The 21200-nt window shown below is 36.0% G+C and overlaps 1 protein-coding gene across 7 annotated transcripts; it reads right to left on the bottom strand.

Moving 5' to 3' along the window:
• Positions 1–708: 708 nt before the first annotated feature.
• Positions 709–16328, bottom strand: KLRF1 (killer cell lectin like receptor F1). Of its 7 annotated transcripts, XM_033223437.1 has the most exons (6): positions 16113–16320; positions 11018–11116; positions 10018–10167; positions 4122–4261; positions 3641–3753; positions 709–1676 (listed from the first exon to the last, which is right to left on the bottom strand). In XM_033223437.1, the coding sequence occupies exons 1-6, from the start codon at positions 16252–16254 to the stop codon at positions 1568–1570; spliced, it is 753 nt and encodes a 250-aa protein (XP_033079328.1). In that variant the 5' UTR covers positions 16255–16320; the 3' UTR covers positions 709–1567. The 7 variants fall into 7 exon arrangements, 3 of the variants coding, with proteins under 3 accessions (XP_033079328.1, XP_033079329.1, XP_033079330.1); XR_004440130.1 differs by lacking the exon at positions 4122–4261 and having other exon boundaries at positions 16113–16323; XM_033223438.1 differs by lacking the exon at positions 10018–10167 and having other exon boundaries at positions 16113–16323.
• Between the last annotated feature and the right edge of the window lie 4872 nt (positions 16329–21200).

Genomic DNA, 21200 nt, shown 5'->3' with positions numbered 1-21200 from the left:
GGCTTTAAAATCTGGTATTTCTGTATAATGAATGTAGAAAAGAAGTTAGGTTTCTGGGGGAAAAAAGCTAGAATACACCTGTTATTAGATCATAACTCTGTACATTATTTCTGAGTTCTTGTTATCCAGAGGGATAGCATTAGGAGAAATAACTAATGTGGATGACAGGTTGATGGGTGCAGCAAACCACCATGGCACATGTATACCTGTGTAACAAACCTACACATTCTGCACATGTACCCCAGAACTGAAAGTATTAAAGAAAAGAAGAATTTAGCCCCAAGCTGAAGGGGATATTAAGGCCATCTCAGTCACTTCCCCAAAATATGCATTAATTACAATGAGAAAATAATAACTTTACAGTGAATTCAAGCAGAAATTACATCAATCATGTGAATGAAATAAATATAATCAATAATGGAACAAATAAAACTGAGTACCACCTGAAAGGATTCAGAGACCAAGCTTCACTACATCACTTCTATGCCATTTCTGCCAAGAAGATAAAACTGGAATCTAACCATGAGAAACAATCAGAATATTTCAGCTGAAGAACATTTTACGAAATAATCAACGTGTAGTATTCAAAAGTGTCAAGGTCATGAATGTCAAGGAAGATTCACGCACTCTTCCATATTGAAGGAGGCTAAAGAGATATAGTCCCCAGATGTAGACATTGATTCTGAGCTGGATGCTTTTACTCTAAAAACATTATTTTGACAAATAGCAAACCTTGAAGGAAATTTGGGAATTAGATGATAGTTCTATGTCAGTGTAAATTTGCTGACTTTCATAATTTTATTGTGGTTATGTAGGAGAAAGCCCCTTTTTTGGAAGGAAATACACAAAAAGTATCTAATAACAAATGAAATGTTATAATAAAATGCATCAATTTGGCAAGTAATTCTCAAGAGGTTCAAGAAAAGCAGTATGTTCTTTTTCTGCACCTAATATCTTCTTATAAGTCTGAAAGCTTCCAAATTTGGAAACAAAAGTGCAAAATATAAAAATTGTACAAAATATAAAACAGCACATTTAACACTTTTACCTAGTAATTCTACTTTTAGGGCTTGTATCATAGAAATAAAGGTGTTACTATTTAAGAAAACATTCAGCATGTTTATTGTAGCTGAGTGCAGAGTATCAAAAGCCTGGAAACAAAGTTAATTCTCTTTGATAAAAGGGTAAAAAATGTATAAATCCACATTATATTTCAACCCTTAGAAATAAGAAATTTTGCTTAGGACATTATTAAGAATTTAAAACGCAAGATACAGAAAAGCAGGCATAATTTGATCACATTTGGCATAAAATAAACAATGAATAAAAATCCTGGATATGATCACATGAAGTCACATTGGTTTATACTATCAGGTAAAAATTTTGAAGGGTACATTTTAGTTTGTTAACGGGTTACTCTGAGGCTAGACCAGTGTCAATGATGGAGGGAGAAGAGAGATTTTGGCATTTAATTGCACTTTAAAATCTTACGCCTGGAGATTAATATTAGAAACTAATAGGCCAAATATAGTGATCACTGATGATTTCACTGTGAATTTTTCAAACTCTAATACTGACAAACCCATTTGAAAACACTGCTGCAGGTTTCAGAGTAAATTTTGCTTTCCTTAATGGCAGCACAGCTGTTTTCTTTAGCTGGTCCCTTTAAGAAGAATCTGGGGAAGAGAGAATGAATACTTTGTTAAGCACTGTTTCTGAAGACATCCATTTGGGCCTTCTGCTAATATCCTCTTTTAAATAAAAAAGTAATTCAAACTTTCAAAGCATTTTTACATACTTGAGTTCACTAACGATTACAATAACTCTGTAACTTAGCCTTGTTAGCTGTGGTTGGTCAAGAGTTGCCAGAGAGTCTGCAACTAACAGAGATAAGAGTAAATTTCCTTCCACATTCCCATTCTAGTATTCCTTCTCTTGCCCCATGTAGTTCAGTCACATTAAAAATAAGATTAACTCCATTTGGACAGCTCACTTAACCTCTCTTTCCTTCTTATATCTAATTGTATAAGGGTGGTAATAATACTTCATGATATTGTTTAGCATTTATATGAATTGATGTTTGTAAAGAACTCAATACACAAAGCGACCTATGTATGACCTAAATAATAAATTCCATACTTATTGCATTATTTACTTATAATGTAACAGATTAAAAATATTAACAAATTTATATATAAAATAATGTAGTGTTAGTGATACATTCTGATAAATTTGTTTGACCTGTGGAAAAAGTTCAGGAAAGAATCTTGGAAAAGGTGCACATGATCTTCAACGCTTCCAAATTGATAAGGGCAAGTAAGTACTGAATTTTCATATTAGAAAATACACTTTGTCCAAGCTTAGATTTAAATTTTGTATTGAATATATTATGGACAAAAATCTCCAAGCATGATCTAGAGTTAAAACTCAACCCTAAAGGCTAGTGTTGAATGGATGTGGCAAGAGGACAAAACAAAGTTTGGCAACTTCATGACGTTCAGTGACACAACTCTACTCTCAGATGACACACATCCATAATTTTATCCTTCAATCCAAATAATGTTTTTATTCACCTTTTATATTGATTTGGTGCAGTCAGATAGAAAATATTTAATATTTAATGATGAAATGGAAATAAGGGGAATATAATAGCACCATTAAGTTGGTTACTATAATGTACTATTTTTCTATCACTACCAAGACAAATTACCACAAACTTCGTGGCCTAAAACAAGGTTAATTTGTTATCTTACACTTATGAGGATCAGAAGCCCAAGATTGCCCTACAGGACTAAGATCAAAATGTCTGCAGAGTCACCTTCTGGATGTACTAGGGAGGAATCCGAGGCCACTTGCGTACCTTGGTTCACAGAGGTGCTTTCACATCATGTGAATCTCTGTGTTCCACTTCATATCTCCCAGTCTAATTCTGCCTCCTCCCTCTTCTAAGGTATTTAATTGGGACCACCCAGATAATCCAGCATGACATTCCTATCTCCAGATTCCTCATTTAATCATACCTGCAAAGGTTCTTTTGCCATATAAAATAACATTTTCACAGCATTTTGGGATTAGAATGTGGACATCTTTGGGAACCATTATCATGCCTACTAACGTAGGAATAGGATTTTGAATTTACCTGTTTTACTAATTATATTTTTAATTAAATATTTTATTATAAAATAATGCACACGAAAATATTGACAGAACTTTTAAAATCAATAATTCCATGCATTTGTTCAGAGACTTTTGGATAATCTTGTTCTATGTTGTATATATTGTTTATATTTTAACATTGTGATAATCACATAACACAAAAAATGCACGTTGGTTTTATTTTATTACTGAAGATGGCTAAAGAAAGCATTGAGAACTTTCAAAACAGGAGACCGCACTGATGCAAGCTACTTTTCTATATAAAGTGTGAGAAGTTTTAAAATCATAAACTACCTTTTTCAAATCCTTTTTCTTTAAAAATCAAGCCAAAATATCTATCATTACTCCTGTAAATACTAAATTAATTTTCATTCTTCTGAATTCTGTAGTACCAGTAACTATTTCAGAGTTGAATTTGGTGAACCTGGAGGAGACATATTCTACAACAGACAATAAATCAGATTGCCTTTTAAGAAAGACTCACATCTTTGGATCTAGTGGAGAACCATCCACCCAAGTCCATGTCATTTTCAATGAAGTAAAGTTAAGCCCCATCCATACGTAGTTTGATTGTCTTAGGTTTTTCTGTATAAAAGCCTAAAATGTGGACAATGAGGGACTAAATGAACAAAATATTTTAGCAATTCAGACACACTGAAGATTTTAAATTTTATTGCAAAAGAGCACTCTGCATGGGGATTCTTATGATAATCAATTCATATCTCACTTATACACACGTTACATCATATGTATGTTACACACACACACAATTGCAAGTTGAATATATGAATTTGGGCCAGATCCAGCATGAGAAGTGAGGCACTTGCTTGGAAAACAAAATTTAAGACAGTGCCCAAAACTTCATAATCAAAGTAAATGATGATTTAATGCAAAGATGGAAAGATATTTAAGGAAAGCCATTTTCAACTGCAAAGATGCCATAACCCTGATACTAGACCAATTACCATTTCAAGTTCGTCCTGTATGATTAGTAGATGAGATTTTCTTTCCAAACAATACACATAACTGTCATTCCAACTTTTCATCTCATTAGAGAACCAGTAACACTTCCCTTGGTATTTGAGCCATTCTGATTGGCATAATACTACAGAGAAATGTAGAAAACAAAATGAAATTAAAGTACATATGCATCTCTGAAAATCGGCAGTAAGAACAATACTTATATATTGTATAAATAAGAGTTGAGCTACAATAAAATCACTCATAGCAAATTGTCCACACATAAAAGATGGCCAAAACACAAATGATGGTCCTTGGAAATTAAGACAATTTAATGAGATGAAGCAAAAGCTAGACATAAGGGGAATTTTGATGCCAAGATCTATTATATTGACAAAAATAGCATGAACAAAATAAAATAGCTATTTGAGAGATTAGATAAAATATAATTTGTGTCACTTAGAATTTATCCACACAAAGGTTATTTTTTACTTTTAAGTTCAGGGGTACACATGCAGGTTTGTTACATAGGTAAATTTGTGTCATGGGGGTTTGATGTATAGATTATTTCAACATCCGGGTAGCGCCCAGTACCCATTAGTTATTTGTTCTGATCCTCTCCCTCCTCCCACCCTTCACCTTCAAGTAGGCCCCAGTGTGTATGTTTTTTCCCTCCATGTGTCCATGTGTTCTCATCATTTACTCCCACTTACAAGTGAGAACATGCGATGTTTGGCTTTCTGTTCCTGCATTAGTTTGCTAAGGATAATAGCCTCCAGCCCCATCCATGTCTCTGCAAAGAACATGATCTCATTCTTTTTTATGGCTGCATAGTATTCCATGGTGTATATGTACATTTTCTTTATCCAGTCTACTATTGATGTCCATTTAGGTTGATTCCATGTTTTTCTATAGTGAATAGTGCTGCAATGAACATACACATACATGTGTCTTTACAATAGAATGATTTACATTCCTTTGGGTATATACCCAGTAATGGGATTGCTGGGTTGAATTTGAATGGTATTTCTGTCTTTAGATCTTTGAGGAATTGCCACACAGTCTCCCATAATGGCTGAACAAATTTACACTTCCACCATCAGGGTATAAGCATCCCTTTTTCTCCACACCCTCACCAGCATGTTATTTTTTGACTTTCTAATAATAGCCATTCTGACTGATGTGAGTTAGTACCTCATCGTGGTTCACATCACTGATCATTAGAGGAAATGCAAATAAAAACCACACAAAGTTTTCAAATCACTCTCCTTGTAGTTGTGTATGTGTATCCCCTTCTCCCTCTTAATATTAAATAATTAATAATTAAATGATTAAATTATGCCGAGAATGATAACACTTTATTTTCAACTTCTGTATTTTCAACCTCTCAATAACTGCAATATTATGTAGTTCTTTGATTTTCCTAAATTAATATTAAGGAAAATTAAATTAAATGGAAAATATTGAGATTTTTGGCATAGTACTGAGAAAAAGTGAGATATATATAAAAATATTTAAAAAGGCCAATATAACTATTTTAACTTATGACCCATTGCAATCTCTCTCTTTTTATTTATTTTTTACCATGACTATTTTTCTTCACATAACATAAAATTCACCATTTTGGCCATCTTAAAGTGCAAATGCAGTGGCTTTTAATACACCCACAATGTTGTACAACTGCCACTACTATCTCATTCTAGAGCATTTGCATTACATATAAACACTAAGTAGTCACTACTCATTTTCTACTTCCACAGCCCTGGCAACCACTAGCCCACTTTATGTCACTATGCGGTTGACTATGATGGACCCTTCATATAAATGAAATCATACAATATGTTGCCTTTTGCATCTGCTTTTTCATTCATTCAGCACCATGTTTTCAAGGCTTGTAAAAGTTGTAGCATGTATCAGTACTACATTCTATTTTATGGTTGTAAGAATATTTCACAACATGTATGTAGTGCATTTTGTTTATCTCTTTATCAGCTGATGGACAGATATCTGAGCCGCTTCCATTCTTCAGCTATTATGAATATTGTTACTATGAACATTCATGTACAAATTTTTGTAAGGACATATGTCTTCCATCTTATTGGATATATACCTAAAAGTTGAATGTCGGGTCATGTGATAGTTTGAGGAACTGTCAAACTGTTTTCCACAGTACTATAAAATTTTATATTTCTACCAGCAATATGTGAGCGATTTATCCACATCCTCACTAACATTTGTTCTTTTTGTGTGACTATAGCCATCCTGGTGGGTGTGCAGTGGCTTTCCACCCTGGTTTTGATTTCACATTTCTCTAATGAATAATCTTATTAAACATCTTTGCAAGTGCTTACTGGCCTTTTGTATAGTGTTCTTTGGAGAAATGTCTATTCATGTCCTTTGCTTATTTTTAAATTGGGTTGTGTTTTTGAGTTATAAGTGTTCTTTATATATTCTGAATATTATACCCCTATCTGACACATGATTTGCAAATATATCTTTCTCTTTTGGTGTGTTGTCTTTTCCATTTGACATGTTAGAAGGACATGAATTTTGGGAATTCAGAGGTAAAACTTTATGAACTGAATGTTTGCATACCCCAAAATTCATATGCTGAAATCCTACCTCCTAATATGATGGTATTAGGAGGTGGGCATTTGGGAGCTAAGAACAGATGAAGATCAGAATGGGATTAGTACTTGTAAGCGTCCTGAGATAACTTGAGTCATTCTGCTATCTGCCGTGAGAGATTTCAGTGAGAAGTTGGCAGTCTGCAACAGAGAAGAGGGCCCTCACCAGAACCCAACCGTGCTGCCACTGTGATCTCAGACTTCCAGTCTTTAGAACTGTGAGGAATAAATATCTGTTGTTTATAAGCAACCTAGCTTATGGTAATTTGCTGTGGCACCCCAAACTAAGTAAGACATATCCACACGACCTCATCTAAATCTAATTACTTCCTAAAGACCGCATCTCCAAATCCCGTCACATCGGGGGTTAGAGTTTCAATATATGAATTAAGGGGAGGGTACAATTCAGTCCACAGCAACCAAGTAAATGTGAAGGCAAATTGTGATTGATTCTCCTGAAAATTTTTACTAAATAGAACATGTTAGCTAAATCTGTTCCCAAACCATTTACCCATGCTTTGAAGGTCATTCATTAAAGCAATTATCCAAAAAAGGTGCTCTAATAAAAGGAATAATTTTTCTTAACTCTCTGTAGTCTATAGTTAGCCTTCACTCTCTAGTAGTGGCTTTACACATAGGCCATACCAGGAAGTTAAAAGGCAACATGGTAAAGAATAGAATTCCTTTGACAAAGTCAGCTATAACAGACCACAAACCTGCAGTGCTTTGCCTTGCTTGGTGTCTTGGAGTATTTACCACTCACACTGGTGGGGAAGATTAACTGTTTTCCACTATGTGGTGCCCGCCAATAGTGTAAAAGCTTTCCATGAGATCACGTGCTGACTGAGAAGGTCCATTTCAAGGATGAGCAAAGGAATAGTCTTGAGGGACAACCAGGATGAAAGCATCTTTCAGCAAAATGGGACCAATTTTAATATTTGAGCAGGGAATTGCCTCTTTAATTTACCCCTCCTCAAAGCTATTCACCTCCCAGAAAAATCACTTGAATTTATGAGTGCTTCCTGGAATAAGAGGAATTGGGGCATTCATGTCTAAAAGTCAGTCAGAGCCAGTCAAAGTTGTTTATTTTTTGGAGACTCAACCTCAATTAATTTGGTAAAAGAGTGAATATCTGCTAGAAGAGGCCTGCTTTCATGCCCACCATATCCCTATGTGGGAGCGGGATCCTGCTACTCATGGATACAGAAGGAGGTGCAGAAGGAAAGATTGCCTCCAGAAGCTAAGGAGAAGCCTGGCACTGTTGTCATCCAACCCCAGTAAGTATTGCAATTGTTTCATCATTCTACCAGAGATTATCCAACCTGGGACCCATCTGTCTTTTGGGGTCCAATATAAACTCTCTTTTTCTCAGGGCTCACCCTGGACCAGGGGCCTGACTGTAAGTTGTGTGTTTGGCCTAGCAAAGAGATGGCCTTGCTATCAGTGGTGATTTTGATTCAAGTCAGGTGAGGTGTTATTTGTAGAATTAGCAGACAACAGTAACTGAGTTTGTCTTTCATGAGCTTCCATGAAATCCAGAGCATCTATGGACTCTTGAATTGTTTTAGCAGTAGATATCACCGCCAGTAAAGAAGACTTAGATATCTGCCATGAGGCTACCAAAGGATATTTGTAAAAATTAAGTTAAATGTGTTAGCTTTTGTCACATGAGGCAACGTATAATAGTTGGAACAAACAACAGGACTAACTGAAAAGCTTGAGAGGAAAAGCTGGGGGATGAGCTTTTCCAGGAATAAGTCCAGGAATAAGGACTTTGAAAAGCTCTCACATAATCCTGAAAATCTGGAAGGCCAGGTACAAGCCCCGGGCTGGGTGCATGCTCAGAAATTACCTGAAAAGGTCCTAAGATCTCGCATCGGACTGACCTTTAAGCTCTGCACACACAAACATTGTGCATATCTGTATTTACAGATATACATATGACTATCAATATTTATAGATATAGAGATACATATAAATATGTATGTTTCTATATTTACAGATATACACACACAATGGACTATTACTCACCCATAAAAAGAAATAAAATGTGGATGAACTTCAACAACATTACGCTAAGTGAAAGAAACCCAAGGCCAAATATTGTGTGATTCTATTACATGAAAATCCAGAATAGGTAAATCCGTATAGACTGAAAGAAGATTTGTAGTTGTCAGAGGCTAAATGTGGGGAGAATGGAGAGTGATTTGCTTATTGGGTATGTAAGGGATTTATTTTTGGGAAAAGTTTTTCAGTTAGATAAACATGGTAGTTGCACAATGTTTGAAGGTTCTAAACGTCATGAAATTGTTTACTTTTAAAGGTTCAAGTTTTTGAATTGTACCTCAGTTAAAAAAAAGGAATAGGAAATAAATATATTATAGCTCAATATACAGTATTTATACCTACTTTAATTAATGTTTAATGACATGTATATGATTCCATGTTTACCTACCAAAGCCGCCTTAACATTTCTAAGGTGTTATTGCAATGATACCCAACACAATGACAGACATTAGAGATAGGGAGACAATAAAATATGAGACAAAGCTACAATATCTCTATTGGTTTGGGATGTATACCTGTGAAACAGACAGATAAGCCAAATGAAGAGAGTGTCAATCAGTAGAACATAAAATATGTGATATGAACTAGCAGATTAGAAAAAATCCTTTTATAATAATTATGCATTTATCTGGAAAGTCATAATATATCATCTCATACAATAAAATAAGTGTCAAAATTATCAGTTAAGTATTTAAAAGTTCAACTTAAACATTTAAAAATAGAAGGTAATGTTATCAAAATTCTGTCAGACTAGAATTTCTAAGCTTAAAAGTCTAAGCTTAAAATATAACGAATAACTTTTAAAATATTGACTTTTATCCAGTCTGTGTTTCAGAAAAAGAAGAATAAATAAGTGACAAGCAAGAATGGCTATTTACATACTGCTTTTTAATAACAACTAACTTTCCGTATTTGTATGTATCAACTTGATTTTAAATTCCTGGAGGCAAGAGCCTATTTCTTATGTTGTTTTACAATTTTTCTCCCACTGCAACCAGTTTAAAGATATCTGCGCGACAGAGCGATATTCCGTCTCAAAAAAAAAAAAAGAAAAGAAAAAGAATCTAAATCAAGTTTTGAATGAAAAGTAGATTTATACCAAACCTTTATATGTTAGTTTAATCTATTGCATACCTGTTCAAAAATGCTCAACATTTAGAGAGTCCAAAAGATTAAAACAAGGATAAGCCAAAGCCTTGAGGCACACCTGTCTGGTCTGCAGATCTCGAAACACAAAGGTCCTTATTACTTGTATTTCTTCTTGTGCCGTTATTCATTTTTAGGTCTCCAGTATCCTCATGCTCGGTGGTATTTGAATGACTTCCTTTTTGGCATTTTAGCAATACTCCCTGAGAAACTTGAATATTTTAAGGTTAGGTAAATATCTTCTCTGTGGAATGTCTCAGAGACACATTCATTGGGATGATTCTGATGATTGGAACAAGAAATAATTGAGGGGATCACTAGGATCTTTTTAAAATTTTCATGTCTATGGATGGAAAGAATTCAAAATCTTACACAATCAATTCATTTATACAACACATACTTGGTGAAAATTTATTCTATGCCAGGCATTCCTGTGAACTGGTAATACAATAGTAAATGAAGTCAAGTTTCTGCTCTGGGCAGTGTATAGGCTCTTTTCATCCTTTCTTAATGTTTTGCTGCAACCTCCAATACTGTATTCAGCACATTGTAACATAATTACTTAATACCTGCTTCTCCCACTAGAATATAACATTCCTCATCCTGACTATTCTTTTCTTAAAAGTTTTGGGGAATTTGTAATATTTGGAGTATTGTAGTTGTTCAGTGAATATTTGTTGGACAAAAGGAAAAGCAAACTAAATACAACCTTAGATAAAATACATTAAAATGTTTAAGCAAAACAGTAAAATTGTATCTATTACCAGTATCTAAGAAACACAGAAAAATGGTTTCAAATACCACACATACACACACACACTCTACACATACACTCCTTTCTCCGTATTAGACTGTATGCCACTTGAGGACAAGATACTTACCTGATTTGATTGCATATTAAATATAGCACCGTGTAGTGTACTAATAGAGTTTTACATGCAGTAGCTTCTAATTCAATCTTGGTTAATGTCGTGAAGAATGAATGAATAATTATAAAAAGATTTACAAGAAACAAGTAAACATCTTTCATACTTTTATTTAATTAAGATCTTGTAACTTACCCAATAGGATCAGGGAGATCAAAGTCAAAGCCAGAATACCATTAATGGTTCCAGATATTCCCAGTAAGATTTTATACCAGTGCAACACCACTGAATAATCTGAGACATTAATCACATGAATTAGTTTAGAAAAGTATGTTTACAGGGGGTAATATAATATCAATTGTAATAATAGGATTGTACAATATATAAGGTTGGGTTTCAAAGGATATTAGGCAAACAAAGGAATGCAGACTAAGTAAATAGAAAAATATATACATTTATTTAATAACGATAACACTCTGGATGGTCAGAAGCTATGTTACATGTCATATCAAATCCTAAGAAATTGCTAATATTTAACATTATTAACTTGTAGAAAGAATTTTACTCTATATACTGAATAATTTTCCAACCATTACAGAGACACATGCACTCACGCACATGCACATGCATTTACAGATAATACATGTATATCCACATAAACACCTTCTAATTCATCATTAATATAACATTTACAAGTCCTTTGAGCCTTTTTTATTTACTAAGGATGAATCAGAACTAAATATGGCTTTAGGCATCCTGCTATTCTAATCAAAAAAACCCTAAAATCCTTCGTAAGTCATGAATAATGTTTCATCTTCTTATTACATGGTAAACTTTTAAGAACTGTTTCATTTTTCATATATTTACACTGTCAAGTTTAAAAATAAGAGTGCTTGTTCAATGATTATTATTCAAGAAACTGCTATCATTGGACAGACATTAGAGAGTCTCATCCAGAGGATTTAGGTCTTCTGGGCACTGACTTACGAAATTACATGAATAATTGTGTTACACTGAATAAGTGAATATCTATACTTTGTGAAACATTTTGTCCTTATCAAAGATAATTTATGTAAATCTATCATAATAATTGATAAGAATCCTCTGTTGTAACTGAAATATTCTTATTGTTCCGTCAATAAATCGAATTACTAATGCTGAAATTTATATTCTAAATACACTTTAAACCTGGATAAAATAGAGAAACTACATTTGAAGCTGCCAAGCCCTGTCAGAAAAGCACATGATGAACCCTATAGAATTATATTTTACATAAGTAGTTTGCAGGTTTTCTCTTATTATAACGTTGTCAAAGATACTAAAATAATTTTATCAGAATTCATTTAATGCATATGACACATTTCTCAGATTGTTTTTGAATTTTTGATATGTTAATATTGATAAGCAATAAATTCCAAGAAATCAAGCACAGTGTATTAAAAATGTCATGTATTTATTTTAAAACTTAAAAAATAATTACCAGAAAACATTAGGAAAAAAAAAGTTGTGGAAGGCAGTTGAAATTCAACCCAGACTCAATTATTTCTCCCAAGCACTTCAGGTTGCAGTGAGCTGAGACTGCGCCACTGCACTCCAACCTGGGCGACACAGCGAGACTCCGTCTCAAAAAATAATAATAATAAAATAAAAATAAAAGTAAAAAAATTTTTAAGAGATGTTGAATAATGGAGAAAGTAACACTTTCATTATCCTGTATTTTATCCTGTAAGAAAGTGGTTTAATTTAACTTATAATGGTTAAAACACAAGCCTTTTTACCACTCAAAACCAGAAATAATAAAATAAAAAACCAAAATCAGTCTTATGAATGTCTATACAAAAATGTTAAATACATTATCAGCAATCAAAATATATTATAACCATGTTTGGTTTATTCTAGGAATGTAAAGATTATTCAATAGTAGAAAATCCGTGTTAATATTATATTATAAAGTTAGGGAAAAATCTATCATCATCTCAATAGATGTAAAGAATGAAATTGATAAAATCTTATACCTTTATGTTAAGAAAGAGAAGTTAATGGATACCTGTTCAACGTAATAGTTTTATGTTTAATGAAGCTAACATCTTATTGAATTGAGAGAACTGAAAGAAGCTTTCCTGCTTAAGTCCAGAAAAAGAAAGCTATCTCAAATCTCCACTACTTTTTAATATGAAGAGGTAACATATAATGCAATGAAGAAAAAATATTCTAATTACAGGTAGAAATATTAGAAAAAGAAGGTAAAATTATTTGAAGGTAATGTGAGTACAATCAATTGAAAAAAATACCATAATTCCAGGAACAAAACATAGTAGCTGCATTTATAAAAATAACATTCTAAAATCAGTGCCCTGTATAATCCAGTAACCACTGTGAAAACATAGATGAAAGAAATTCATTCCTCATGGATAGTTAACCACAAAAACAAACAAACAAAAAGAAAACTAGACAGAAAATCGACAAGTGCCCCAACCCAATACAAACAAAACTAAACTAAACTAACTGAAAACTGAATAATATTAATTTGATCATGTTCTTGGAAAACTATGTGTCATAAATATAAATTCTCCCTAAGTTGAATGACAAACTAGGAAGTAATTTAGATGTAAAAGCTACATCGGGTTGTTTTATTTTTTGTTGTTTGTGGTGAGTGAGCCTGAATAATTTTTTATAAAGTTACTTGGAAGAACAAAAGAGTGAGAATAGCTAAGTAAACACCGAAAATATAGAAATACAAAATGGTACAATTTTATGAAGGGTGCTGGATTTATTCAAGGTGGATTTCTCTGAAAGTAATTTTTTTAATTTTTTAACTTTGTATTTATTTATTTGAGACAGGGTCTCACTCTGTTGCTCAGGCTGGAGTGCAGTGTGGCACCTTTATAGCTCATTGTAACCTTGAGCTCCTGGGCTCAGAGATCCTCCGGCCTGAGCACCCTGTGTAGCTAGGATTACAGGCATGTGCCACCATGACTGACTAATTTTTTTATCTCTATTGTTTGTAGAGATGGGAGTCTTCATTTGTTGCCCAGGCAGGTCTTGAACTCCTGGTTTCAAGTGATCATCCTGCCTCCTCCTTCCAAAGTGCTGGGATTAATGGCATAAGCTGCCACAGTTGGCCCTTTATTATATAAGTTTGACTGAAAATACGTAAATGTTTTACATTACTATAAAGTAAGTTAAACAAAAATGAAAAAAATCCATAAAAAATGAAGAAAAGGAATCTAACTAGGTATTGCTAGTGTCTTCACTATAGAGAGAGGAATTACTTAAAGTGATTTTAAAACATTTAATGGTGCATGCTCAGTGGAATATATCTTAAGGATTTTTAAACCTGCAAAACATTTTAATCTGTTTTAACTAACTATCTTAGTACAATATTATTTCTATAGTGATTCTGAAACTACTATATATGCATAGTGGGATAAAGCAGCTATGTAATTTCTTACTATCCCTGGCAACAAAGATTTTTCAATATATGAGAAAAGATTTACAAATACGGCCGGGCGCGGTGGCTCAAGCCTGTAATCCCAGCACTTTGGGAGGCCGAGACGGGCGGATCACGAGATCAGGAGATCGAGACCATCCTGGCTAACATGGTGAAACCCCGTCTCTACTAAAAATACAAAAAACTAGCCGGGCGAGGTGGCGGGCGCCTGTAGTCCCAGCTACTCGGAGGCTGAGGCAGGAGATGGCGTGAACCCGGAGGCGGAGCTTGCAGTGAGCCGAGATTGCGCCACTGCACTCCAGTCTGGGCGACAGAGCGAGACTCTGCCTCAAAAAAAAAAAAAAAAGATTTACAAATACGCCATCACAAAATTAAGTTATATGAATGAATATCATAACCCCAAGGCTCAAATTGTCAATCTAATTCACATGAGATATGTCTTACCTCAAGCTTTAATAAATACTACCTAAAGGTACAAAACATAAAATATTAGTATGTGTCGCTTAAATATCTGGGAGCTGAAAATCTGCACATTTTGGCCTCAGAAAGACATTTATGAACAGAGTGTGGAAAAAAGTCTACAGAGAAGTCACTATATTTTGTAGTCTTTCAGGTTTAATATCTCTAGTTTCCAAAAATGAAATAAAAACTGAGCATAGGCAGCAAAGACTTGAAAATATGGGAATCTGTAAAAATTGACATGAAAGAAACAATACATTTTTTACACATAGCAGGTGTGTAACTCTAAGATGAATCAGTGATGGATGATACTTGTGGAAGGAGTCAAGAGATAAGTAACATTTTCATGGGTGAAGTTATTAAAAGATAAATATTTAGAAAGCAATAGAACAGAACAGACAGTCTCTATAACTGTGGTTATTTGTGTCTTTAATTTCTGCTTATCTCTTTTGCCATATCACATTCAGGTGGCATGATGGAATTGCACTATGTATGGAGGGTATGCTTGAAGTGGTAAATTAAATTGTTGATTGCTGGTGCATAAACTTTATTTTGAGTCAACCTGGTGAAGAGCATATTTTAAAGTTTTAGAGAAGTTGAATTAAAAATTAGTATTAAAGGCCGGGCGCGTTGGCTCATGCCTGCAATCCCAACACTTTGGAATACTAAGGCGGGTGGATCACCTGAGCTCAGGAGTTTAAGACCAGCCTGGCCAACATGGTAAAACCCTGTCTCTACTAAAAATGAAAAAAATTAGCCAGGCATGGTGGTGGGCACCTGTAATCTCAGCTACTTAGAAGGCTGAGCCAGGAGAATCACTTGAATCCGGGAGGCAGAGATTGCAGTGAGCCGAGATTATGCCATTGCACTCCAGCCTGAGCAACAATAGTGAAACCCTGTCTCAAAAAAAATTTAAAAAGCATTAAAACACCGTATTCTATGAATGATAAGGAGGTGAATGGCACCAAATATTCACTAATTTGAAATTATTAATTTTAATTAAGTGTGCATATTTCCTCAGAGAATGTCCTTAAGAAATTACATCAGACAAAATATTACAAGTAAGCATTAGCTCCACATTGATAAATGGGAGAGAGAGAGAGAGAGATACCTTATGGGAAATTTGTAAGATTAAATGAAGGAACATAGATAAAACACTCTGTACAGTGCCTGCAACTGGTGTTTCTTAAATGGTAAGAGTGGTTGTTATTTTTAAATCATTATTAATACTGAAAGAGAGGGAAGGGAAGAAAGATACAGAGATAGAGAAAGAAAAGCACCCAAATAATGAAACAGTCCAATAACACAATAGAAGAGAATATGGAAAACTACAATGTTAATTAATTCACACCAATTGAAAAACGAAATTAAATTCTATACCTTTAAATGTAAGTTGAGCTGTTTGGGTAGAACTCCTTTTCTTTGACCGTACATTCAATGTCATGTATCTTTCTTCATCTTGCATCTTCAGTGTGTGTGAATGTGTATATACAAGTATGGTTTGTTTTACTAAGTATAACATGAAATGAGGAAAGAATAATAAACCTGCTGCTAATCAGAGATGCTCCTCAAATCGTCCTTTCACAGTACATACGAGGGTTCACAGTTTCACTTATTTGTGAAAACCTCAGAGGAAATGTTTTCTTTTTGAAAGTTGCTTTTCCATGACGCAGATAACACATAATTTCTCAACTGTCCACCACATATTGAATTGAATATTCTTTTGAGTGCTTTATAAATTTCTCTTAATTTACCTTAAAGTCAAGGGAATGGAAATGATACCCCTTTTGGGGTGAGGTAAATAATACATGGCTGCCTTTTGTTAGAGCCTAAATATTTACATCATTTGAATTACACTCCCTAACATATTGATATTTAATTTAATAATTTGCAATTGCCAAACAATTAAATTCTTTATCCTAAAACAACATTGTCTGGAGCTGTGAGGTTTGGAGATTGCTGCAGCCTCTGTTGCTTAAACTCCACATTGTAAGACAAGATGGCGCACTTCCTGGTTCTTCATCATCAACCCTTCCCGCACGCGCGTGAACTTTTCCTGCCCGCGGGTAGATTACCTCGTGCCTCCGGATATGACAAAGTCTACCAAGCATGCATCCGGTGACGTCTCTCATTATTCCCCTCCCCGCCTGCTCTGAGCCCTTCCTCTTACCTGGCAGCCTATATAAGGCATTACACCGCTGCCATTAAACGAGACTTGATCAGAATACTGTCTTGTCTCCATTTCTTGTGTCTCTTGTCTCTCTAAATTCCCACCCCCTCCTCCAGGTCTGTGTTAATGATCCCGCTGGTCGGGACATGTGGCGCCCAAACGCGGGGCTTGGATACTAGGGAACTGCGTGAGGAAGAGGGCGCATAGAAAGGCCGGCAACTAAAGTGAAAGAAAAGTTCCTCTGACCGTAGTGGGAGCCTGCTGCATCGGATAGAGGGTAAGTTACGCGCCCGAAATGGGACAAGAATTAAGCCAACATCAAATCTACGTAGGACAATTAAAAGAGGCTTTAAAGACACGGGGAGTAAAGGTTAAAAGTGGTGATTTATTTAGATTTTTTGATTTTGTGAAAGATACCTGCCCTTGGTTCCCACAAGAGGAACAATTGATATAAAAAGATGGCGGAAGGTGGGAGACGCTTTTCAAGATTATTATAATACCTTTGGGCCGGAAAAAGTTCCTGTAACCGCCTTTTCTTATTGGAATTTAATCAAAGATCTTATAGACATAAAGGGGCCGATCCACAAGTAATGGCTGCAGTCACCCAGACTGAGGAGATTTTAAAAGTTAGCTCTCAGACTGACCTTGGGAGCTCCCCACCAGACAAAAGATAGATCTTATTTCCCTTGAAAGTGATGACGAGGGGGCCAAGGCTCCTTCTGTAAAAGACAAAGTGATGCTAGGCAAGAAAGGACCAAAAAAATACCCAATTTTGCAAACCGTACAAAAAGACAAAAGTAACGACAATCCTGACATTTCAGATGTAAATTGGGACGAATTAGAGGAAGAGGCAGCTAAATATCATAATCCTAACTGGCCTCCCTTTTTCTCGCGCCCACCTCCTATAATGGGACACGTGGCGCTTCTGCGCCCAACGTAATGGCAGTAGTTAATCCAAAAGAGGAACTCAAAGAAAAAATCGCTCAGCTAGAAGAACAAATTAAGCTAGAAGAGTTACATCAGTCATTAATTACTAGGCTACAAAAATTAAAAACAGGAAATGAGAGGTGTACCAATACAGAGAATATGGGAGGTTTCCCTCGCCCACTTCAGCGGCCCGGACAACATGCCCCAAAAGGAAGATTTTCTACTAGCCGAGATAGAGAAGAATCCTCCCCTAAAGATATCTTCCCGGAACTGAAACAATAGATGGACAGGGCCAGGTCTGGAGACATCATAATGGATTTGATTTCACTGTCATAAAAGAATTAAAAACTGCTGTTTCTCAATATGGAGCTACTGCTCCATATACTCTTGCTATAGTAGAATCTGTGGCCGATAATTGGCTCACTCCAACAGATTAGAACACACTAGTCAGAGCCGTCCTCTCAGGAGGAGATCACTTGATATGGAAATCGGAGTTTTTTGAAAATTGCAGAGATACAGCCAAAAGAAATCAACACAGGGAATGGTTGGGACTTTGATATGTTAACTGGCTCGGGTAATTATACCGACACTGACGCTCAGATGCAATACGACCCCGGATTATTTTCACAAATCCAGGCGGCCCTACAAAAGCCTGGAGGAAACTCCCTGTTAAGGGAGACCCAGGAGCTTCGCTCACTGGAGTCAAGCAGGGACCTGATGAGCCGTTTGCAGATTTTGTACACAGGCTCATAACAACCGCAAGAAGGATTTTTGGTAATGCCGAGGCGGGTGTAGATTATGTTAAACAATTGGCTTATGAAAATGCCAATCCAGCTTGTCAGGCAGCAATCCGTCCTTATAGAAAGAAAACAGATTTGACTGGATATATCCGCCTCTGTTCAGACATTGGACCCTCCTATCAACAGGGTTGGCAATGGCCGCAGCCTTTAGCGGACAAACCGTAAAAGACTTCCTTGATAAAAAAAACAGAGAAAAAGGAGGTTTTTAAATGTGGCAAAAGAGGACATTTTGCAAAAGATTGCCGCGGGGATTCAAATAAAAACTCTGAAGCAAAGGTTCCAGGCCTTTGCCCAAGGTGTAAAAGAGGAAAACATTGGGCTAATGAATGTAAATCTAAAACTGACAATCAGGGAAATCCTTTACCCTCCCAACAGGGAAACGGGATGAGGGGCCAGCCCCAGGCCCCGAAACAAGCTGATGGGGCGGTCAGTTTTGTTCCAGCCAACAACAACAATCCATTTCAAGACTTAGTAGAGCAACCCCAGGAAGTGCAGGACTGGACCTCTGTTCCACCTCCCACACAGTATTAACACCTGAGATGGGAGCACAAGCCTTGGGCACTGGAATATATGGGCCTTTGCCTCCTGATACCTTTGGATTGATCCTGGGAAGAAGTAGTGTCACTATGAAAGGTCTACAAGTTTTCCCAGGAGTAATCGATAACGACTATACTGGTGAAATTAAAATAATGGCCAGGGCTGTTGACAATATTATTACTGTTCCTCAAGGGGATAGAATAGCACAATTAGTCCTACTGCCTCTAATTAAAACAACTAATAAAGTCCAGCACTCTAAAGAGGAAAGGAGGTTTTGGATCATCAAATATATATTGGGTACAGCCATCACTAATCAAAAGCCCTCCCTAACCTTGTGGCTAGATGGTAAGTTGTTTACAGGATTAATAGATACAGGGGCTGATGTAACCATCATTAGACAAGAGGACTGGCCCTCTCACTGGCCTACCACAGAAACTTTCACTAACTTAAGAGGAATTGGACAAAGTAGTAATCCCAAACAAAGCTCTAAATACCTTACCTGGAAAGACAAAGAAAATAACTCAGGTCTCATTAAACCATTTGTTATCCCTCAACTGCCTGTTAATCTCTGGGGACGGGACCTACTCTCCCAGATGAAAATTTTGATGTGCAGCCCCATGATATAGTTGCTGCACAAATGTTAGCTCAGGGTTATAGCCCCGGAAAAGGACTGGGAAAAAAGAAAACGGTATTCGACAGCCTATTCCAGCCTTAGGACAATCTAACACAAAAGGGTTTGGAAATTTTTAACTTCGGCCATTGACATGCCTGTACCCCAAAAGTGCGCTGACCCCATAACATGGAAGTCGGATGAGCCTGTTTGGGTTGATCAATGGCCTTTAGTTAATGAAAAGCTAATTGCAGCCCAACAGTTAGTACAGGACAGCTAATGGCAGGGCATATTGCGGAGAGTAACTCTCCCTGGAATACACCCATATTTGTCATCAGGAAAAGTCCGGTAAGTGGAGACTATTACAAGATTTAAGGGCAGTAAACGCTACTATGGTCCTCATGGGTGCCTTACAGCCCGGGCTACCTTCTCCGGTAGCGATCCCTCAAGGATATTTTAAAATTATCATAGACCTGAAAGATTGCTTTTTTACGATTCCCCTTCATCCCACTGATCAAAAACGATTCGCCTTTAGCTTGCCAGCTATAAATTTTAAAGAACCAATGAAGCGATACCAATGGAAAGTGTTGCCTCAAGGTATGGCCAACAGCCCCACCTTGTGTCAAAAATATGTGGCTACAGCCATACACTCAGTTAGAGAGACATGGAAACAAATATACATTATACATTACATGGATGACATCCTCATAGCAGGAAAAATGGGAGAACAAGTTCTACAGTGTTTTGCACAACTCAGACAAGAGCTAACCACTGCGGGGTTACACATAGCTCCAGAAAAATACAATTACAAGACCCTTATACATATTTGGGTTTTCAAATAATGGACCTAAGATTACTAATCAAAAGGCAGTTATCCGTAAAGATAGGTTACATACCCTCAATGATTTCCAAAAACTCCTTGGAGACATTAATTGGCTCCGGCCATACTTAAAACTTACCACGGGAGAGTTAAAACCTTTATTCGACACCCTAAAAGGTGACCCCAACCCTAAGTCCTTTAGGTCATTGTCAAAAGAGGCGCTTTTATCACTCCATAAAGTAGAGGCGGCTATTGCTGAACAATTTGTCACCAGCATAGACTATTCACAGCCATTAACCTTTTTAATATTTCACACAACACTAACACCTACTGGTTTATTCTGGCAAGATAACCCTATTATGTGGGTCCACTTGCCTTCATCTCCCAAAAGGTATTACTCCCCTATTATGATGCCATAGCAGACTTAATTATTCTAGGAAGAGACAATAGCAAAAAATACTTTGGAATTGACCTTCTACAATCATACAACCTTATTCTAAGCCACAAATCCATTGGCTAATGCAAAACACTGAGACGTGGCCGATTGCTTGCGCTTCTTACGCTGGTAACTTGGATAACCATTACCCACCAAATAAGCTTATCC

Source organism: Trachypithecus francoisi, unplaced genomic scaffold (genome assembly GCF_009764315.1).
Source record: "Trachypithecus francoisi isolate TF-2019V2 unplaced genomic scaffold, Tfra_2.0 Lachesis_group11, whole genome shotgun sequence".
NCBI classification, from domain to species: Eukaryota; Metazoa; Chordata; class Mammalia; order Primates; family Cercopithecidae; genus Trachypithecus; species Trachypithecus francoisi.
This window is presented reverse-complemented; position numbering and strand designations above follow the sequence as displayed.